Source organism: Triticum urartu, chromosome 6, assembly GCF_003073215.2.
Source record: "Triticum urartu cultivar G1812 chromosome 6, Tu2.1, whole genome shotgun sequence".
Classification (NCBI taxonomy): Eukaryota; Viridiplantae; Streptophyta; class Magnoliopsida; order Poales; family Poaceae; genus Triticum; species Triticum urartu.
This window is the reverse complement of record NC_053027.1, coordinates 2,172,724-2,195,114: the sequence shown is the minus strand read 5'-3', so window position 1 is coordinate 2,195,114 and position 22,391 is coordinate 2,172,724. Positions and strand designations below refer to the sequence as shown.

The window sequence follows — 22,391 nt, the reverse complement described above, 5'->3', positions numbered from 1 at the left end:
TCTAGTACATCTATATGTCAACTGCGCCAAGTTCTACTACGACCATACGCCTACTACCAGGATTGTCTGCGTGACTTGCTGCTGCCGACTACTAGACATGTGTGCTTGTGGACTACTTGTTGGACGTGTGTTCGTTTTTTTCCTTTCAAGTTACATACTCAAGATATTTGCTAGGTTTGGTCGCCGCGTGCTTGTACATCGCATTGATCTATGGAGAAAGAAAACGCATAAGAGAGGGATATTGTAGTGGTTAAAAAATAAATAGGAGAGAATAAGAGCAAAAAAACGTGTGGTGGGAAACACTCAGTGCTTTATCACAAAATGGCCCAGCACGGAAATGTTGCGTTTGGAAAACAAAGACTAGTCATTTTGTAATTTGCCTAATTAATGTTTGTACCTAGCTAGTATGATGTGTCGGCCTCTTAGTCCCTTTTCTCTTGTTCTGCATTATTTCTTGAAAGTTCAATAGTATCCGTTCAAATTTAAAAAATGGTGAAGTTTGATGTCTATGAAAAATTCGGATTTTTCACATTATTAAAAAATAAAAGCAAGAAGTTCAAAATTTTAAAACAAAGAAGTCCAAAAACCTCGATTTTCCTCGTTACTAAAGAATAAAACTAAGAAGTTCAAATTAAAATAACAGAGAAGTCCAAAGTTTATAAAAACCTCGGATTCTTGTTCTAAAGAATAACTAATAAATTAAAATTAAAATAAGGGAACAACAAAAAAAGTTTTAAAAAAATTTCCCACTTTTCTAAAAAAATTTGGATTTTCCCCAATACTAAAGATTAAACCAAGAAGTTCAATTTTAAAAAACAAAATAATTTAGTGTACATAAAAAACTCAGTTTTTCTCGTTACTGAAGAGTAAACCAAGAATTTCATTTTAAAAACATGGATAAGTTTGATACTTAATTAAAAACTCGATTTTTTCTTACTAAAGAATAAAACCAATAAGTTCAATTCAAAATAACAAAGAAGTTTGATGTTTCTAACAAAACTACAATTTTCAGATTTCTAAAATACATATAAGAAAATTCAAATAAAAAAGTTAGCGTGGTTCGATATAGTTCGATGATTATAGAAAATTCAGATTTTCCTCGTTATTAAAGAATGGAAACAAGAAGTTCAAAAATAAAAAAAACAAGAAGTTCAACTTTTAAAAATATAACGCTTCAAAATTTCATAAAAAAGATTAAGAAATAAACCAAGAAGTCCATATTAAATAGATGGAGAAGTTTGATGATTATAGAACATTCAGATTTTCCTCGTTATTAAAGAATGGAAACAAGCAGTTCAAAAATAGAAAACAAGAAGTTCAAAAATAGAAAACAAGAAGTTCAACTTTTAAAAAATATAATGCTTCAAAATTTCATAAAAAAAGATTCAGAAAAAAACCAGGAAGTCCATATTAAAAATATGGAGAAGTTTGATGATTATAGAAAACTCAGATTTTCTTCGTTATTACAGAATGGAAACAAGAAGTTCAAAAGTAAAAAACAAGAAGTTCAACCTTTAAAAATATAATGCTTCAAAATTTCATAGAAAAGGATTAAGAAATAAAATCAGGAAGTCCACATTAAAAAGATGGAGAAGTTCGATGATTATTGAAAAACTCAGATTTTCTTCGTTATTAAAGAATGGAAACAAGAAGTTCAAAAATAAAAAACAAGAAGTTCAACCTTTAAAAATATAACGCTTCAAAATTTCATAGAAAAGGATTAAGAAATAAAACCAGGAAGTCCATATTAAAAAGATGGAGAAGTTCGATGATTATTGAAAAACTCAGATTTTCCTCATTATTAAAGAGTGGAAACAAGAAGTTCAAAAATAAAATAACAAGAAGTTCAACTATTAAAAATAGAGCGCTCCAAAATTCATAAAAGGGATTAAGAAAATCAGATGAAAAATTCATTAAAAAACTCAAATATTTTCACGTCACCGAGACAAGTTCACATTGATAACTGCCAGAAGTTCACGTACTACATGGTGTGCATTTTGTATTAAAAAGAATAAAAAAGCAAAGACTAAAAGTTTGTTGATATAAGTCCAAGTCCTCCATCGGAAAAAGTTAAAAAAATATTGTGAGAGAGGTTTATACAAAAGAAATATCATTGGTGTAACACTTGACGAATGGATGAGAAAATTACAAATGAAAAATACGTCACAGAAGTTCAATGTGAAAACAGCAGGAAGTTCACCTACTACACTGAATGAATATTAGATGAAAAACTTTTAAAATCGTCACGACTATGAAAAAATGATCAACACGGGAAAGTTGCGTGTTTACGGCAGCTTTCCACCGGTATATCACTTGCTCAATTCCGGTGAGTGGATGGAGAGCTACGAGCAAAAAATCACGTGAAAAACAGAGTGAAGTTTAGGTACACGCGCCGAGAAGTTCAGGTTCTTCACGTGGTGCATTTTCGAAGAATCTGTTTCGCGATAAAGGCAGAACGAATGATCTCGTTGTTTTTGAAATTACAGGAAAACAGCTAGGAATCAGATAAAACCATCAACATGGAAAAGTTTCGCATTTTCTGTAGCTTTTCAGCGGTATATAATTTGCCTCATTCCGATAAAGTTTGTAGAAATTACAGGGAAAATATGTTTTCAGCCATTTTCCAAAATGACTTAAAACAATAAAGTATTGGGAGAAACAATATATACAAAAAAAATTCGCATTTGTTCAAGCTTTCCAACGCCATATCGCTTGCTGCATTCGGACGTTCGGTTAAAAAATTAGCTCGAAAATACGAACTCGGTGGAACTTGTATCATTTTCTAAATTACTTTTAAACCGTTCAAAATTAGAAAAAACTTTTAACATGAAAAAGTAGCGCATTTTGATAAGCTTTCCAACGCCATATTATTTGCCTCAATTGGATTAGCCATTTAGAAATGACATCGAAAATACGAACTCGGGTGTTCCGTTTGTGAAATTCTACGATTTTCCAAATTACTCTTTATCCATAGGGAATTAGAGAAAACATTCAACATTTGGAAGGAGCGGTTTTGCAGCAGCTTTCCAATGCCATATTATTTGCCTCATTCCGATAAACGGTTTAAAACGCGATTGAAAATACGATTCACGTTTTTTCTATGAAGAAAAAACGATTTTCAAAACTGCTCTTAAACCGCTCACATTTTGCCAAAAATTTAACTTGGGTCATGATACTGGTGTCCATACCTTTCCAACGGTATATCGCAAGCCCCATTTGGACACTTTTTAGCTGAAGTTCAACCTAGTACGGAAAGGTCAGGCACGTTACTCGGGAGGTTTATGTTGTGATCAGAATATTATTTTGATCCCGTGATCAGAATAGTGTTTATATATATATGTGTGTATGTATGTATGTATATATATATATATATATATATATATATAATATGAGCATACAATTACGGAGATTTGATTTAAATTACGGAGATTTGATTTAAATATATAGTTAAGGCACAATGTGTGAAAATACAAAATAATGTAACTTTAATTACAAATGTGATTCATGTAACGCATGTGCATTTTATTGATATATATTACAATACAATCATTAATAACATTACTAAAATATTTTAGCAATAGATCTGATTAATTATAGTTATTAAATTTCAAAAAGTACCAAACACTGTGATCTTTAAAATTTTAATTCTCCGTTATCACAAAATTTTATAATAAATATTGAATATCTTTTTCCACTACATCCTCCGTTATTAGAATGCTCGCCGTCTGTTCATGCTCTGGCCTATCATCATTTACGTCCGACACTTATTATTAAACCAATCATGTCACCATCGTGGCAGCAAAAGATACGACTAGCAACACCATCACTTAAACCAAATCACTGCAATGATTCCTTCCAGGCGCAGCGTCTCTTGTCGACACACGAAAACCCTCATCACCAGTGCCTATACTCATGTATTTTAAGAAAATAATTTGAATTTAAAAAAATATGCGATTAAAAAGTCTTCACGAATAATGTTTTCATGAATTCAAAAAATAGTCCAAAAGTTGTAAAATATTCAAAATCAAAAAAATCATGAATTAAAATTTTTTCTCTCAGATTCCACAAAATGTTCTGATTCTTAAAAGCAATTTAGTTTTAAAGTTAATGGAGATAAAAAAATATTCATTAATTTAAAAGCTGGTACGAATTGCAAAAATACTCCAAAACCAGTTCACGAATTTATAGAATATTTATGTATTCTGAAATATGGTTATGATATTATAAATGTTTCTTGATTTCAAAGATAATAATAATTTTTAAAAATGTTCTTCTATTTGAAATTTATGTCGAAATGTCAATAAGTTTTACATTAATTTTCAGAAGTTCCTAAATTATATATTTTTCAATTTAAAAATTGTACAGCATTTCGAAATATTCATGATTTAGGAAAATAACTTAGGTTTAGGAAAATCCCCTGATTTAACAAAATGTTTCTAATTTTCTATAAAATTTGGAATTGAAAATATAAAGACAGGTATTAGAAAAATAGGCAAAATGAAAAATGAAAATGAAAAAATAACAAGCAAAAAATGACAAGACGCAGGGCAGCACTGATAAAGGGCAAAATGAAGTGGCCCGTGTAGCAGGGCAGCAGTCATTGAGGGATGCGCATTTGCCGCCTGACGCAGGGAATAGATTTTCCCGTATTTTGAGTAAGAGCATTTTTCCCATATCGATGCAGGGCGCATACTCTCTGCTTTGCCATGGTTGAAAGTTTACCATATTACTGTGTATGAGTTTCTGTTGATTATATCCTATTTCCCAGTTTGCCTTCTTTTGGTTTATAAGTGACATTTCTAAATTTTTAGGTGTTAATTGTTCATCTCAGTCTTTGTAATATGTATGTTAGGCGGTAACAAATTGCTAAACTCTGAGATGCCAAGATAGAAGATGATCATAGCTGATCATGTCCGTTCATTCTTTAGAGTGATGACCTGTATGGTGTGGTTGAAAATTCTTCTTTTTTCTGCTTGCAGTTGGTCTTAAGTAAATTCATTCTGTCCAGCCATGCTATAACTGATAAATATTATGAGATCTTCACCTGTTTGCTGGATACAATTTGAAACTCAAATTTAATTTGGTTGTCTACTTAAGAACTCCGAAACCGCTCACAATGATATACTCCCTCCGTCCCATAATATAAGAGCGTATCATATTATGGGATGGAGCGAGTAGTTCATTATTCGTGTGGATAAGTTTCAGCTAATTCTAGGCTATTTTCCAATTTAGACATTTTGTTTTATTGTCATGACATCTTTACAAAGTTGTGCACGTCCAGCCAATACTTAGTCATGACTTTTTGTTGCTGATGCAACAAAATTGACAAGTTCATCACTTTTGTCTAAACTATGAAATACCCCCTCCGCCTGAAAATACTTGTCGAAGAAATGGATGTATCTAGATGTATTTTAGTTCTAGATACATCAATTTTAATCCATTTTTCCGGATGGATGGAGTATATGTTATGACAAAGAAGGATATTTTTACGAAATTACAGTTTTAGACTTAGTTTGGGCCAATACCTAACATATTAACCACAACCACCTCAACATAACCAGGTATCTATCTGCTTCATTTGATCTAAGAACGTGTTAACCATCGTACCTAAACAATGCCGACTTCTCTAGATAGGATGTTGGTACCATCTACTTTAGCAAAAATGATTTTAACCCCATGTGGGAAAACTGCAAGTGAGTCTATGTGCCGCCCGCAGCGAGACCTAGCTATGGCTCGCCTTTTCGAACACGGAACTCGGCAAAATGTGTCGTGTGGCAGCAAGCGGGACCAGCATACGGTAGTTACCAACATCCTATCTAGAGAAGTCGGCAATGTTTTTCCCCATTTCAAATAAGACTACAGAAAATCTTTGTGAGCTTCTTTTGGCAGGAACTCAGCAAACGGTAGCCACCGTGACGAAGCCGTCATCCAGTAACGGGAGGGACATATGCATGTCACATCTTTGATAAGTTTCGTTTTCTGTGCTTTGAGCAAAGGTCTTATAAGGCAATTCCCTAAAAAATGGTCTTATGAGGTGAATTCTTTGTTTCTTTCGTGTCCTCAGCGTCACAGATCATGAAACTTCCAATCTGTTCCAAAAATTACTGTGGATAAGAGATGTTTGGGTATAACACAGGCTTGTATTCCAACAACAGGACTCCCATAACAGCGAAGGGACCATGCTAAAGAACTTGTAGGCTGCCCATGCATGTCACCCATGCATGCACCGAAACTAAATGTTTCAGCCTAACATCCCAACGGAGATATATATGCATATGACTGACGAAATGAAAGGGAATTCGACATATATATTTTTAGATAAAAGGCATTTTAGCCAAACGGCCGCGTCTATGAAAGACCCCATGCATATTCATTCCAACGTTCAACCAGAACAAAAGATAACAGGTTGGGATTTCCAGCTTAAACATCAGCACTCACGCAAACTAGAGAAACCGCCAACATGACCTCTATGCCGCGCATCCACCTTACGCTTCTTCGATCCGTCTTCAGCTTGGCCACTTGCGCCCGTATCATTTCCGCCTTGCACAACAGCTCCCACCGCTGCAAATAAAGAGTACACCAAAGATATAGTCAGTGGGATGGATGACACAAAAACTTGCGATCAAATGTAGAACAGCAGTACTCAAAGCCACTAGACGTACGATTGACACATGGACGGAGTGTACTATATACAAGAACTACGGACCTGCACCTTTGTGCGAAGCAAAGGTGGAGATGAGCTCCTGGAGAACGGAGGGGCGGCCGGTCCTGATTATCTGCTCCAGGCCATCAGCCGTTAAAACCGTGTGCAAACTGGTGTGTGTTTTGATGAACTCCAAGCAGGCCTCCTTCAACCAGCGGCACCGTTTCCGCTCAGCCACGACAATAACGTCTGCAACCCTGTTCTCGCATATCAGATTGGCAAACTTCTCTTCACAGATAAACTTCAACTTTTGGAGATCGTATCTTTCCGCAGCTTCAAGCAACTGCAGCAGCCATGTTGCATCCTTTTCACCACCCTCACTATACAGCAACCAAACATGCATTCTATCCAAGTCAGGCAGTCCGTCAGTGTAGATGAAAGTAAGCAGGGCCTCGAAGACACTTGCTTCGATGCCATCCTGTTCTCGCATATCAGATTGGCAAACTTCTCTTCACAGATAAACTTCAACTTTTGGAGATCGTATCTTTCCGCAGCTTCAAGCAACTGCAGCAGCCATGTTGCATCCTTTTCACCACCCTCACTATACAGCAACCAAACATGCATTCTATCCAAGTCAGGCAGTCCGTCAGTGTAGATGAAAGTAAGCAGGGCCTCGAAGACACTTGCTTCGATGCCATCCTGTTCTCGCATATCAGATTGGCAAACTTCTCTTCACAGATAAACTTCAACTTTTGGAGATCGTATCTTTCCGCAGCTTCAAGCAACTGCAGCAGCCATGTTGCATCCTTTTCACCACCCTCACTATACAGCAACCAAACATGCATTCTATCCAAGTCAGGCAGTCCGTCAGTGTAGATGAAAGTAAGCAGGGCCTCGAAGACACTTGCTTCGATGCCATCCTGTTCTCGCATATCAGATTGGCAAACTTCTCTTCACAGATAAACTTCAACTTTTGGAGATCGTATCTTTCCGCAGCTTCAAGCAACTGCAGCAGCCATGTTGCATCCTTTTCACCACCCTCACTATACAGCAACCAAACATGCATTCTATCCAAGTCAGGCAGTCCGTCAGTGTAGATGAAAGTAAGCAGGGCCTCGAAGACACTTGCTTCGATGCCATCTATCTTCACGACACTTGGTGCAGCAGCTCCCTTGTCCATGGAGCCAAAGAGCTGTTTCTTGAAGACGGTAGATCGGGCTGCAAGCACGCACCGGTGTGCAGCCAACTTCTTGCTGCCAACCTCGAACGTAATGTCAGCACCCTCCTTGCTTAGGAGCAGGTCGCTAAAATGGCTTGGCAAGTCAGACGGTGGCAATTTGATGAACGGACGAGCACGCTCATGCTCCTCCTCTTCATCTTCGTCGTCCTTCCTATCGAGGACAATGACATCACACCGTATGACGAAGCTGTCATTCTTGAGATGGTTTGATCGTTCGAAAGCTTCCCTTGTCACAAATCTTCCTGGCTGATAAGCAGTATCAGAGCAGTCATAATAGAAGCAACATGGTTGGCTCTGACGGATGAGATTTGGCACTCGCAACTCAGGCTGGTCAATGAAACTGAAGGCAACGTGAGCCTGAACTTCGCTCCTGACAGATTCGTCGAGTTCAAGGAAAACCGAGATGAAGTCTTCGTCACCACTGCCATAACCATTCGGGTGGTAGTCGACCTTCCAGCGACGGCCTCCAACAATGAAAGGACGAGACTGGATAAAATCCCTGTTGGGAATTGTCTCTTTGGTGCGCGAGTAGCCTTCGACAACGAGCAAGTGGTACCCGCTGTCGGCGCCGGAGTCGAAGACGGACTCGGTGGAGGCGCACAGCCTGCCGTCGGCGATGAGAGACACGCCAGCGAAGGCCATGCCTGACAAACCTCCGATAGTAGAGCTGCCAGAAACATATATAGGATCTGATGAGAATCGCGTGATATGGGATGGAGTACTCGGTGATGTCTGGATGCACTTACTGATCCAAGAACGGAGGATCGCTGGCCGGGGTGGGACCGTGGGAGAGGATGAGATGAGCCGGTGGAGGAGGCGGCGACGGTGAGGTTCCGGTCCGGGAGCCAGCCAGGGAGAGGCGAGAGTGAAGTGCTGATTTCGGAGAGAGGCTCATTTATAGAGATGCACGACCTCCCTCTCCTTTTCACAACCTCGTTGTGTTCAACCGTCGTACTACCTCCGTCCGGGTTTATAGGTCCCCTCGACCAAAACGCATGGACCAAGGCAGAAATCTGACTCCAGCGACGCACGATTTTCTAGCAAGGCAGCGCGGCCAGTAAGTGCATGCAATGCTTTGGTTTCCACCCCCTAATTCTACTCGTACTCGTGCATGCAGATGTAGTGCCGGAGAATTAGTACTTTAATCTCTCTGTGGACAACATTACCCAATCAGCAAGCTCCCTCTAGCATGCACTGGCCCACATCTGGTAACTAAAGGCTGGGGAGCATTGGGAGATGTACAGACGTGGGCCGCTTGAGGAGTTCACTTTTTTGCTTTTCACGGGACGATCGAGGTAGCGGACTTGTAAACACGTACGCGCCTACGCTGCCTACGGGACCTCTAAACCCGGACGGAGGTCCAGCAGCGTCCATCCGTCTCCTCCGCTGGTTAATTACGATTAATGCGTTTGTTTAGAGTTCCAAGGAGGCCATCGATTCCATTTGAGATGGATCCGGCTTGCCCGCTCCCTCCCCATGCTTCCATCCGTGCTCCCACTCCATCCTACGGCTGTCCTTTTCTTCTTTTTCTTTCTAATCTAATCATCTCCTCCCCTGATTTTAAGGGGGTGGGGCCGGGCCTTATTTTGTTCCAATTAAATCATGCCACGTATGTGGGAGCACGGATGGGAGCACGCTGGGGGAGCAGGCAAGTCTCGTCCGTTTGAGATGGATTCACACTGGTGCTACTGCATGCTTGCGTGCCTGAGCGTGTCGTCTCTTCTTCCATGGTGAGACGCATCTCCAATGGCAATGGATGATGAAAAAAATACGGACATGCCAAAAAACACACACTTGTGTTTAGGTTATTTTGGGCCAAAAACGACACTCTAGATACCTTATTCGTATCTGTTCTTTTTTACGAAAGGAGGATAATCCCTCACCTCTGCATTGAACAATGAACACGGTCATATGTTATTAATTATTGAAAATCCAGTAGTCAACAACATCAACCTGCAAAAAAATAAAAATAAAAATCCAAGGCCCCATGCTGCATGATGCGCAACAGAAACTCCACCGGTAGAAACTCCACATGCGCGTGTCGACATAGCCTGATTAGAGATCTTGTGTTACCACTCAAGTGCGCAAACTCGTCATTGAAGTCGTCTCTAACATCATACCTTGTCTGGCTACTGATGCCTCAATAACCGGATACCTCTGAAGTACATATTGGAAGACAAGGACGCATCATACCGCCTTGCCTTCTGTCATTGCTGTCGCACCACTTTTGATCCAGCAGCACCACTTTTGATGAGTATCCCTCACAGACGAAGATGCGGAGGAAGTGCACGTCTGGTTTCACCCTGCACCATGCCTTATACGACATCGTGTCGTCGACACTTCTAATGAAGGAGATCTTGAGGATGAAGACGGTCGTGAGCACCGCCTCCCCGCAAAACAGGCTTGGCTCCAGCTTCACCTTCAACATGCTCTGTGCCATCCCGAGTACCGTTTGGTTCCGCCTCTCGATGACACTAGTCTGCTGGGGCATTTACACCGCGGTGAGGTGGTGCTGCACACCTTGCTCGGCGCAATGCTTGTAGAACATGGGCGATATGAACTCGCCGGCATGGTTGGTGCACAGTACATGCAGGTTGTGGTTGCACTCCACCTCAGCTGTCGGCCGGAACTTGACGACAGCGCGTGTTGCGTCATCCTTGGAGGCGAGGACGTCCACCCACATGAAGCGGCCGTGGTCGTCGACGAGGAGCAAGAAGTAGCGACGGCCTCCTCGCGTCGCTGGCGTGATGGGGCCACACTAGTCTCCGTGGACGAGCTCAAGGGGCTGCTATGCCTTGTACCACGCCTTCTATGGGAACGACAGGCGTCATTGCTTCCCGGTAAGCCACGCCTCGCACAACTCATCGGTGTGCTCAATGTGCAGGAGCCCACGCACGAGGCTACCACATGCCATCATTTGCATGCCCTCGAAGTGGAGGTGTCCGAGCTGCGCGTGCCAGCGCATGCATCAGAGACGCGACCCACGGAGAGGCACACTGCACGCAGAAAAAGGTAAGCCGGTACAAACTGTTTGGCAAGCGTTTTACTTTCACGAGCAGACGACTGCACTGGTCTCGGACGGTAATCGTGCCACAGCGGATGTGGATGTCATACCGTCAAGCTGACCGAGGCTCACGACGCTGCTCTTAAGCGTCGGGATGTAGAAGACCTTGGTAAAGGAGCGGTGATCGACGGCAAAGAAAACTGTGCCACGTCCATGGATGTCCACCCATCACGGAGCCATCCACGAAATGTACCTTGCCGGCGATTGAGCGGTCTAGCTCGGCAAACACGTCGAGGGAACTGGTCATATGGTTCATTGTGCTGGTGTCGAGGAACCACACCTCACCGTGCTCGACATCATCGCGGGCTGTGATAACCACACTCTCCTCCTTGAGGAAGACTTGGCCTCCAGTGTGCATGTACCGGGCATGCAGCGTGGTTTCTGTGGTGGGCCTGGCGCTGACCATTGGAGCTGCTTGTTCGTGAACATTCATGACAAACACCATCATGAGCCCAGGGCCGTCGTCCTTCCCGGCCTTAACGAGGTCTCGTTACGCTGCTTCTTGCAGCACTCACGGGCCCAATTGCCTTTGTTGCCGCAGTACCGACACCTCTCCTTGTTGATGAGGTCGTTCAGACCACGCACTGGCGGGGCCTGTTGTCGAGGATTCGCGCCCTTTTCTCCATCGCTCGTGCGACCAGCAGCGCCGCCTCCGCGTGGATGCATCTTCCGAGCCTCCTACTGCTGCTCGGTGAGGAGGAGCTGGCCGCCGCCGCTTCCTTGGTCCTCATCCAGGCGTGCCACGACAGCGCCACAGCTGCTTCCTTGGTCCTCATCCAGGCATGCCTGGAGGTTGACTGGAATAGGCCCACCTAATTAACGGTTAGATGTTTCTAATTATTGTAGGATTTTATACTCTATTTTTCTTTTTTCTGATGAGTCTATCAGATACATTTTATATATAAACAGAGAGATTATTTTGTAGAACCGGTTTTGCTAAAAACCCGTTTACAGAAAACTCATCACTAATTCTCTGTATCCAAATAACCACTATGTGATGAAACTCAACGTGTCCAACACACCTAACACCTAACACCTAAGAGAAAAACAGAGATAGGGAGGGACCCGGGGTTTAGAGACCTGCATCAAGTCAATTTGGACCGTTTGTTTTTGTGGTTGGACGGCCCAAATAAGGCAATACTACATCAAATTTTTGGTTTTATATTGGGTAGTTAGGGGCATTTTAGGTAGTTCGTTGTTTTATCAATCTCAGACTTCCTGAAGACACGTGGTTGTTCCTATAATGATTGGGACGAGCCGGTGATGTCACCCCTGTTCCCACCTAGAGGCAGAATGCACTTGATTCGCGAGGTGCTGCTACACTTCACAGGCTGGCTCTGGTCGAGAGATGGGGCGCCGCCTGCGTCGTCCTGTTCATCGACTGGCTGAGCTCTGGCCCGTTGATACGCCATGACCTCACAATGCTACCCAATACTTTTTGACAATACACATGTACTAGGTAGCTTGACCAGTTCCGTCAGGATGAGGAGAAGACAAATGTACACAGCTAGCGTCTAAGCAGACTGCTAATTCATGCGAGCCAAAGCAAAGCGTCGCGTGCAATCATGGGATTGATTCCCTAGTCTTGGTCAAGCTCCCGTGGGCTGCTTTGAATGAGAAACATAAATATATGTTTACGTCCCGTGCGAAGGATCGTTTCTTAATCACGTGGGCTTATTAAGAAACGATCCTTTGCTTAATGGCTCCCGCACATTGTTTTGCTTGGGGTTGTGATATTTGTTTACATTGGAGGGGATTCGAATGTGGCAGCATGCATGTCTCGCAGCCAAGACCCTTCCAACGAAATGTTTTATATTAGGATTGCGGATGCACCGGCTTCTTAGCCACGTGGGTCAACTTGACTGTCGTTTTGCTGACTAATAAATGATCCTTTGCTTAATGGCTCCCGTGCACCACGCCATAACGAGGAGCGGTTGCTTACACCCTCCGTATTTAAAAGAGTGTATTTCCAACTTTGTCGAAGGGTCAAATTATCTCAAAGTTTGACCGAGTTTGTGTAAACATATATCAATACTTGTGAAACCAAATAGGTATATGAAGAAAATATATTTTATCATGAATATAATGTTACTAATTTGATGACATAAATGTTGGTTTATTATTGTACATACACGGTCAAATATAAAAAAATTTGACTTTTCAACAAAGTTGGAAGTACACTCTTTTATGGACAGAGGGAATACCTGATTACATTAGCATCGTGGGCTTTGGCCTTGTGAATGGCTTTCTTTTATTTTAGACTTATAATTGTAGTTTGTTAGTCCTTTAACCTAGCATAGCTGACTGATTCAACGAAATATCAACGTGTGCTTTCGTTGTAGCCTATATGTTGCTTTTTGAACGCTAGCTTGATTCACCGGGACGGACACAATGCACGCGTGCAAAGAAAGATCGGCGTGTGCTTTCGCTGTAGCTTATTGGGTCAAGTTGCATGGTTCGTCAAAACGCACGCTGGCGGGAAAAGTTGCAAAGAAAGTCAAACAAAATTCCACCGCAAGATGCAGTATCTCTATTAATTCCTTATCCTTAGATTAATGCAAGTTGCATCTCTTTAAAGAGAAATTCACCTACCAATGAACAAAATTCCACGGCAAGTTGCAGTACCTCTATTGATTCCATAGATTAATGCAAGTTGCATTTCTTTGAACCAAACTTTTGTTTTCTTCACACCGTGCGCATGGAGGCCAAGTCATGGGAAGCAAGGACTAAACCGTACGCGCTAATTGGTTATATTTTCCTCTGCTATATAACTAGCTCCACAAGTCACTTGTAGCAGATACGTACGCCGTTTCTTGCTTGAAACCATGGTGATCAATTTCATTTGCTGGCCAAGTACCAAACTGGCATGGATCTTGGCGCTGCTGCTCAACCTGGTCATGATGATTCAAGTTCACGGCCAGCCTCCTTCTTCTGGTAACACAAGCCATATCCTCATAGCTTTTCCGTTATAGATCCTACAGTTCTTTAACCTATTCTCTATCTGCATGCAGTACAGTTGTGTTTACTTGCGCATGCAACTTAAAAGAAATCCAGCTTTACAGTAATCTGAACATCCATACATTATTATCAGCTTCTGAATATGCAGTCCCACAGCTAGGCCTCCTTTGGTTTGGTGGAATTCTATAGAAATTTCATAGGATAGGATTTCTATAGAAAAAATTCCTTTAGAGCCCTTTGGTTTGCAGGAATACAATCCTATTCCTATGGTGGAATTCTTCCTATCCTTCACATCTCATAGCAAAATAAACATTAACCTGGACTCAATGAAAAAAAAAATCTTATGATGTGAATCAAAGAGCGTCTCCTTTCCTATTCCTATTCATAGGATTTGAGATACATGTCATCTCATTTCTATTACTTTTCTATTCCTATGACTTTTCCTACCCTATGAAACAAAAGAAGAGCTAATGATCTTTGCATCAATCCCGAACTGTTGGAAGTTGGAATTGGAACAGATGAAATTGATACATATTCTCCATTATATTGTATAGGGTTCATAAGCATCGACTGTGGATTGAGAAACCGCAGTTCGTACAACGACAGTGCCACCGGGCTACGGTTTGATCCTGACGGTGGATTTGTTGAGGGTGGCATGATAAAAAAGATTTCTCACGAGTTTATGGATGCTGCCGAAAATGAGCAACAAAAAACCCTGAGGAGCTTTCCCGATGGCTCAAGGAATTGCTATACACTGCCATCCACCATCGGTAAGAAGTATCTATTGAGAGCCACGTTTACTTATGGCAACTATGATGGGTTGAACAAGACTCTGGACGGGTCGCTGTTTCTGTTTGGGCTCCATATCGGCGTTAATTCCTGGGCTACGGTGAACTTGACAAACTGGTACGGAACGAGGTGCTCACCGTTGCTCCGAGCAACTCCTTGTCCGCCTGCTTGGTAAACTTGGGTTCAGGGATTCCCTTCATATCCTCGTTGGAGCTAAGGCCACTCGAAGATACGATGTACCCTTTTGTCAATACTTCTGTTTCAATCAGCCTTCTTAGTCGAACCAGATTTGGCAACGTCACCAACTTTATCACAAGGTGAGATGAGGGGTCCCGTCCGTCCATTATAATTTTGGAGTAGATATAAGTTGTGCCTACCAATGGTTTTCGACTCAGTTTTTGCTAGCTTAATGCATATATAGTGTTTGCTCCTTTTTCGTTAATCCTGCCATTGCTTCTAACAAAAACTAATAGTAGTAATTAAATCTTACTACAACTTGTATGTAAATGCCGTATTGTACCGTGCTAGCTATTTATCTGTCTTTAATTTTGTGTCCTTGTGTTCAATTATTAAGGTATCCAACGGACAAATATGACCGCTTCTGGGATAGCGACTCCACATCCTACCCCGGGATCAACCTGAGCACTACCAATAAAGTGGAGAGCCTCCCCGGCAACAACTTCTTCAATATACCGTCGGTCATCATGCAGAATGCCTTGACCGTAGACATGAACTTCTCCAGGTCCAGGATAATCATCAGCCCGCCAGAACATCCCAATCTAGACACTAAGAACATGCAGGTTCTTCCAATCTTTCACTTTGCCGAGATCAATGGGAGCAACCCGAACAGGAGGTTCGACATCTACGGCGCCGGCGAATTGCTCTTCTCAGACTTCTCCCCTTCACGATTCCGGGTGGACAGCATGCACCAGAACGGACGGTTCTTGCCCTACGCAGATGGATCCTTCCTCCTGAACAAGACGGGCAGCTCGACACTCAAGCCGTTGATCAACGCGATCGAGACCTACTATCTCGTTCGGATGGATAAGCTCACTACTGACTCGGAAGATGGTAAGCTAATGTAAATACTGCACGTTCATTACACAGTTATCATTTAGTATATGACAGATTCACATGATCGTGATGCAATTTAGTCACTTGCTTGAATAGCACATCCAGCTGCGTGCATGCGTTTATAATGAAATGTTAATGACCGGGATATCACTGTGTAGGCCCCTGAAAGTTTACAAAGTTTGACTTTGACCAAAGCTAATACGCAGACTAAATAAAAATGAAGGGAGTACTGAAGTTAATGTTTTCATCTTCTTAATACATATAAGCCCTATAACCAACATATACAATTTTTTTATTCCGGGTTCATATTTTTCTGTGTTTTTCCTATTGTAGTCAATTACATGAAAGAAGTCAAGAACCACTACAATTTGACACGAATAAACTGGAATGGAGATCCGTGCTCCCCAAGAGAATATTCCTGGGAAGGTTTGACTTGCGACTACTCAAAGAGCAACCAGAATCCAAGGGTTGTTTCAGTGTAAGAACATAATACCATATTCATTTGAATTAAAGCATCGGAGTTCTTTTTTTTTACAATCTAAGTGCAAGTTTAATGCTCCACAAAAGCCACCTCTTGATTTGAGTGTGTCTCCATATATGTATTGTTATGTATAAAATTTTTATTATACGGACACTTGGTCATGTTTCTTACCGGCTAAGATCTTGATAACACAGATAATTTACTTGAAATGAAGAACATGTAATTTATTGTAAACCTTCACCACAGAAATATATGTCAGCTCAATGAAATCACGAGATTGTAGAACTTGTTGTAATATGAGTTGCTTTTGCAGAAACCTCTCTGCGAGTGGATTGAAAGGTGGATTAGCCATATCATTCATGAACATGGTATCACTAGAAAACCTGTAAGTGGTACTTACCACAATGAATTGATATGCTAGACACTTATTGCGATTATTATATATGTTGGCATAATTTTGACCCTAAGCACAAACATATATAGGGATTTATCACACAACAATTTGACGGGAGCTATTCCAGACTATCAGCTAAAGTCACTCAAAATTCTGTAAGTCTGACTATACATTTGGTTGATAACATAGATTTCACATGAATAATTTTAAATATTATTTTCCAGCAATTTGTCAAACAACCAGCTCGTTGGGCCAATCCCTGATTCTATTCTACAAAGAGTTCAGGCTGGTTTGCTTGATTTAAGGTTTGATACACTCTATTGCACAATTCCTTGATGTATTTCTATTTCCAATAAAACACACCAATAGGCTCAACCCAAGGTTCATTATCACAGAAATAATTGGACATTTAGAAACAATAGTTGCAAATATTATATAATTATTGGTGGAAACACATTCTGTTCCTTTAGCATGTCTTGCCAAACAAGAGCTACACATGTTCACTTTCTACTTGTGCAGCACCACACTTCTACAGCTATATGCATAAACTCGTCAAATGCGACTAAGTTGTGGCACCCAATTAGGAAATAGTCATACTTTTGCAGTGCTTATTGATCCAAACATACCCCGGTAACATATACTAGCATCTAGTAACTACAAATGATTTATCATTTCTGAGCCTTAAGAGGAAGACAATCACCTATTGATAACGGGATGCGATTTCAAAACAATGCAGTCTGTTAATTTAGAGGTTGGAGGTCCTTATAAGAATTATTAGAGGGTTAGTCGTGGTACAATCATTAATTTTTATAGCCGTTGTACCTAATATGTTTGAGAGATGATTTATATATACGTTGTGCATTTGTGTCACAAGATTGGAAGGCAATCCCATATGCTCAGAAGTCAAAGATACATACTGCTCAAATAAGAAGAAGAACACCATACAAGCAATGCTTATCACAGTGGTAGTTCCTGTGGTAGTAGTAGCCATCCTAGTATTGATGTGCATAATCGGGAAGTTGTGTTGGAAAGGTAAAATATAACTTTTACACTCTAAAATCCCCTTTCATCGCTGCAATAAAATTAGGTAGACATTAGACAACAACTTCATACCTAAACTTTCATGTAAACTTAATTTCTTTACCATGCAGGTAAGTCAGACCATGAGGATTATGCCATGTATGAAGAGGAAACTTCCCTGCATGTTGACCTCAGACGATTCACGTACATAGAGCTCAAGCTCATAACAAACGACTTCCAATCAATCATTGGAAAAGGAGGTTTTGGTATTGTTTATCATGGCAAACTGGAAAATGGTGATGAAGTAGCCGTTAAGGTGCTGATGGAAACATCAATTGCGGAGTCAACAGACTTCTTCCCTGAGGTATAACATGAAACCAATGTGGCTGAATCATTTTTTTCTTCAATAGAGAGTATACAATAAGTCAGCACAAATAAATATACCTTTATGTTGTCTATCTGCAATAAATGCAACTGGCTTGTATGTTTGGTAACTATATGTATTCCCACAGGTACAAACCTTGTCCAAAGTTCATCACAAGAATCTTGTGACTTTGAAAGGATATTGCCAAAACAAGAAGTGCCTCGCTCTCATTTATGACTTCATGTCGAGAGGGAATCTTCAACAGCTCATAAGAGGAGGTTTATTTATTAATTGTTTACCTTTTATTAATGTTTATATCAAACATAATTGACTTGTTAAGTTGTAGTTAAATACACATATAGGTTATTTATGACTTAAATCAATAAACTTTAACCCTCAGCCAAACCTAAAATCAGTAAAATCTAAAATGCAGATTAAGAAATTCAGGGTTTAAATTCCTCCAAAAAAAATAACACAAACAGGCAACTTGACCACATAGTCTAATTAACCCTTGGGACACAATTACTTCTAAAATTATATGAATATATGGTGTTTTGTAGAGTAATATAGAACTCATAGGACATGTCCCTAAGTACAAAAACGAACTCCAAAGTCAAAGTAGCCAACCTTTTGGCATCTTACTATCAACATGATTTCTTGTTACATGTGTGGTTGGTTGCCTAGACTGTTATTGTTACTCTGATTAAATGAATTTGAGTTGGCGGACCTAATTTACTATGTATATGTAGAGTATGTGGTAAGAAGTAAGGCCCTAGCAGGACATTCTTGAAGTTACAACCTTGGAATGTTCAATTAATTGTTCTTTGATATGTGGCTAACAAACCGAGGAAAGCATAGTTACACTCCTAGAGTCATACCAATGCCATGATGGGATTGTAAGCATCTTTCGAAGCCATTATGAATGAAATAAACTCTAGAGGAAATTTTAAGTAATAATTTAATAGTTGGTTCTCTTCTTAATTTGATTTGGATATAACAAAAACTCACGTAAAGAGAAGGAAAAGCATCAGTTGCCTCTCGAATATCAAAGCTCAGTTTTATGCAGGTTTAAGATCTTAATATATCAATTGGTTCTATGCTTAACCATTAAGGCAGCGTGCATAATTTGTTAGCTTAAATATATGTACAACATGATAATAATAATAGTATTAATAGTGGTGGTGGTGGTGGCAGTAGTGGTAGTAGTGGTGGTAGAAGTAGTAGTAGTAGTAGTAGTAATAATGGTAGTAGTACCAATAATAAAAACATATATTTATGTGCTATCCATGTATCAAGGAACTTATATTAATGTCGTATTTCTTGATGCAGGAGATGACTATAGTTTGAATTGGGAACAACGACTTCATATTGCACTTGATGCTGCACAAGGTCCATATTTCAGTTATTTACTAATTTTATGTATTGTATGTATGTATGCTTGCTTTGACTAAGTATGACTTCAATAAACTATAGGGCTGGAGTATCTACACGAGTCTTGCACCCCATCAATAGTTCACAGAGATGTAAAGACCCCCAACATCCTTCTAGACAAGAATCTTGTGGGGATAATATCTGATTTTGGGCTTTCCCGGGCTTTTAATGATGCTCACACACACATATCTACTGTTGCTGCTGGCACTCTTGGCTACCTCGACCCCGAGTACCATGCAACTTTCCAACTCACAGTCAAGACAGATGTTTATAGCTTTGGCATCATGCTTTTGGAGATCATCACTGGCCAGCCCCCAGTATTGATGGAGCCTCAAACCTTTCATCTACCAAACTGGGTACGCCATAAGATTGCCATGGGAAATATTCATGACATCGTGGACAAGAGATTGTTGGATCAGTACGATGCCAGTTCACTCCAGAGTGTGCTAGACCTCGCCATGAACTGCGTCAAAAACGCGGCCATCCACAGGCCGACCATGACCGAGGTTGTTTCAAGGCTCAAAGCGTTGTTGCCAGTAGTTTCTAGTGAGAAGTTGTCTGTTTCTGCTTCAACTGGTAGTATGAACCCCATGGATGCTGAAATTCGAAGGCAATTTCAGTTGACGATTTCTGGAGTAAGCAACGAGGAGAACTCCTTCCAGTCTGGTTATGGCGGTGGGATGTCGGAATTAATCCATTTATCTGGACGGTGAAAGGGAAACTCCTACCGGTTTTTGTTGCATCTGCTTAGTCAAAGTTTGGTAATCTGCTCAAATGTGTCCTTGTTTGTTGTTCATAAACTGCAATCGATTCATTTTATGTTTCCGGCACGTCTGTGGTGTTTTCCTTTCTGTTCTGTTCTTGTGAGAAGTATGCTACTTAGTTGGAGTAATTTTGAAAAAGGAAGCATCTTCTTCGTGTGAGAACTCGTGACATATTATCCAGTACCCACGCATTGAGTCCCAGAACGAATCGTAAACAAGTGGTCTGCTCAAGCGTTGCTGATTTATAATTCTGCTTATTTATCCCTAATATCTCACGCAGTGTGTGCTATAAGATAAAATATAGATGCTCCTTCTACCAAACCCTATGAACATATTCCGAGTCACAGAATTATACATGATGGAGTTGCGCTATGTGCGAGTTCGAACCTGAGCTGTGAAGAGGCCGATCCTGTTCATGGTAGCCGGCCGCCCGACGGCAGTTCCTCGACTCGGGTGCACGCATATTATCCAGTACCCACACATTGAACACAAACTGTTGTGCCGCACGTACGGAGCTGGAGTCGCTCGTGTAGGCCGGTATCAACGGCCCATAACCCCTCCGTGTGTCCCTTGTCTAGTAGTCTTATTTTATCTCACACATAGCTGCATTCCCTCAAAAATAAAATCTCATGGCTGCAGGTTATAACAGTACAAGCGTGTATGCCATCTGGGGACGCTTTCAGTTCACGCCTCGGTTCCGAGCCACCGATATCCTGGAAGAATAATTCATCCTAACCAAGTACTACAAACTTGCACAGTGTGAAAAATAGATATGACCTGCACGGTTTCCGTATGCACTGCAGTCGTACGGATGAATTATATGTCTTACAAGCTGTGCACATGGTTGTTCAGGCTTCCACAGGCGACCAAGCGCTATCTTTGTTCCTCGCCCAAAGCTAGAGAGAGAGATGACCTTGTTGAAAAAGCAATTTATTTTGATGGACACCAAACATGACAGTATATTCAAGAAACAGCATCGACCTTGTTGAGAAGGGACATATCTGTTTTTTTTTTGGAAAAGTGGAGCATGTACATTATTTGATGTAACTACTCCTGCTTGACATCCATATCTGTGAATTTTTCGCATTTTTCCCCGAAACTTCATATTTGTTATCGCTATTTCTTAACCAAAACTTACAGGCGCATAATCTATTTTATCATGTAGCTCTCAGTGTTGTCCAAATTGTTTTGAACTATCAGGAGAGGTCAACCAGGAGTAGTTGCTCCTGTAACCATACCAGAATCCGTTCGGCAAGTTGTCTTTCTTTTAGGCATCTAGTGGTAGTTCCATACTGTTCTTTTTTTTAGGGGCAAAAGGAATTTATTTATTAGTCATTTGGGCAGTCTTTTGCACATAGGCTGTGAACATCTCCCGGCCCGGAGGCAAGCCACACCACAGTGCGCTCCTCTACTCTACCAAAGTTTGCCAGGTAATGGCTCACTACATTTCGTTCGCGAGCTACAAGGCGTAGCTCGAACTCCCTCTCGTCTTTCATAAGCCTTCTAGCTTCGGCAACCAGCATAGAATATCTTGACCTGTCAATACCTGATGCCATAAGCATGTTGAACGCCACTGAGAAATCAGTCTCCACTTCAATTGGACGTTGGGTCCATTGGCACGCTAGGGATAAGCCCTCCATGCACGCGTATAGCTCAGCTTCAAGGGGTTCCACGAAAGTGTATAGGACCCGACATGATGACAGGATTATCTCCCCTTTTGCATCCCGAACTATCATCCCACCGCCCGCCATACCTGTCTTCTCGCAAAAAGAACCGTCCACGTTTAGCTTTAGCCGTACATCTGGTGGAGGCGTCCACTTCCCCGACGTCTTGGCATCAACAAGGGCATGTGATAGTGGACTAGGAAGCGGTACAGGGTGCATTACTTGCTTGCCCTTCACGGGATCAGCTTGTGGATTGCAGTGTAAGCTTATCAGGGACTCCGCGTACGATAGAAGGAAACTTCTAGACGCGTCAATGGGAGGCGTCGGCTTCGCGTGCGTCAGCTCGTTCCTCACGTACCAGCAACGCCATAGGGTCATCATGAGCTTCATGCGATCAAACTCCGTCAAGTCACAAATATGTTGCACGAGCCATTCCTTGCCTGTCCGCCGGATAGCCGATGATAGCCGATGCATCCGGGAGACTCCAGTGCTCAGCCATAGCCTG

At 41.3% G+C, this 22,391-nt stretch overlaps 1 protein-coding gene and 1 pseudogene across 1 annotated transcript; one reads left to right on the top strand and one right to left on the bottom strand.

Annotated features, from left to right (window-relative positions):
* Positions 1-6,427: 6,427 nt before the first annotated feature.
* LOC125513820 (BTB/POZ and MATH domain-containing protein 3-like) lies at positions 6,428-8,525 on the bottom strand. The gene is made up of 3 exons (XM_048679029.1): positions 7,699-8,525; positions 6,707-7,023; positions 6,428-6,561 (listed from the first exon to the last, which is right to left on the bottom strand). The coding sequence occupies exons 1-3, from the start codon at positions 8,523-8,525 to the stop codon at positions 6,428-6,430; spliced, it is 1,278 nt and encodes a 425-aa protein (XP_048534986.1).
* Positions 8,526-13,772: 5,247 nt separating this feature from the next.
* On the top strand, positions 13,773-20,171 carry LOC125516087 (annotated as a pseudogene).
* Positions 20,172-22,391: the final 2,220 nt, after the last annotated feature.

Excerpts from the sequence above, each read along its gene's own strand:
- LOC125513820 (XM_048679029.1), bottom strand. The coding sequence starts at position 8,525 with ATGGCCTTCGCTGGCGTGTCTCTCATCGCCGACGGCAGGCTGTGCGCC. Across the intron at positions 7,024-7,698 it reads TTGGATAGAATGCATGTTTG|TGAGGGTGGTGAAAAGGATG; the intron begins GTTGCTGTATAG and ends GTTGCTGTATAG. Across the intron at positions 6,562-6,706 it reads TGCTTCGCACAAAGGTGCAG|CGGTGGGAGCTGTTGTGCAA; the intron begins GTCCGTAGTTCT and ends CTTTATTTGCAG.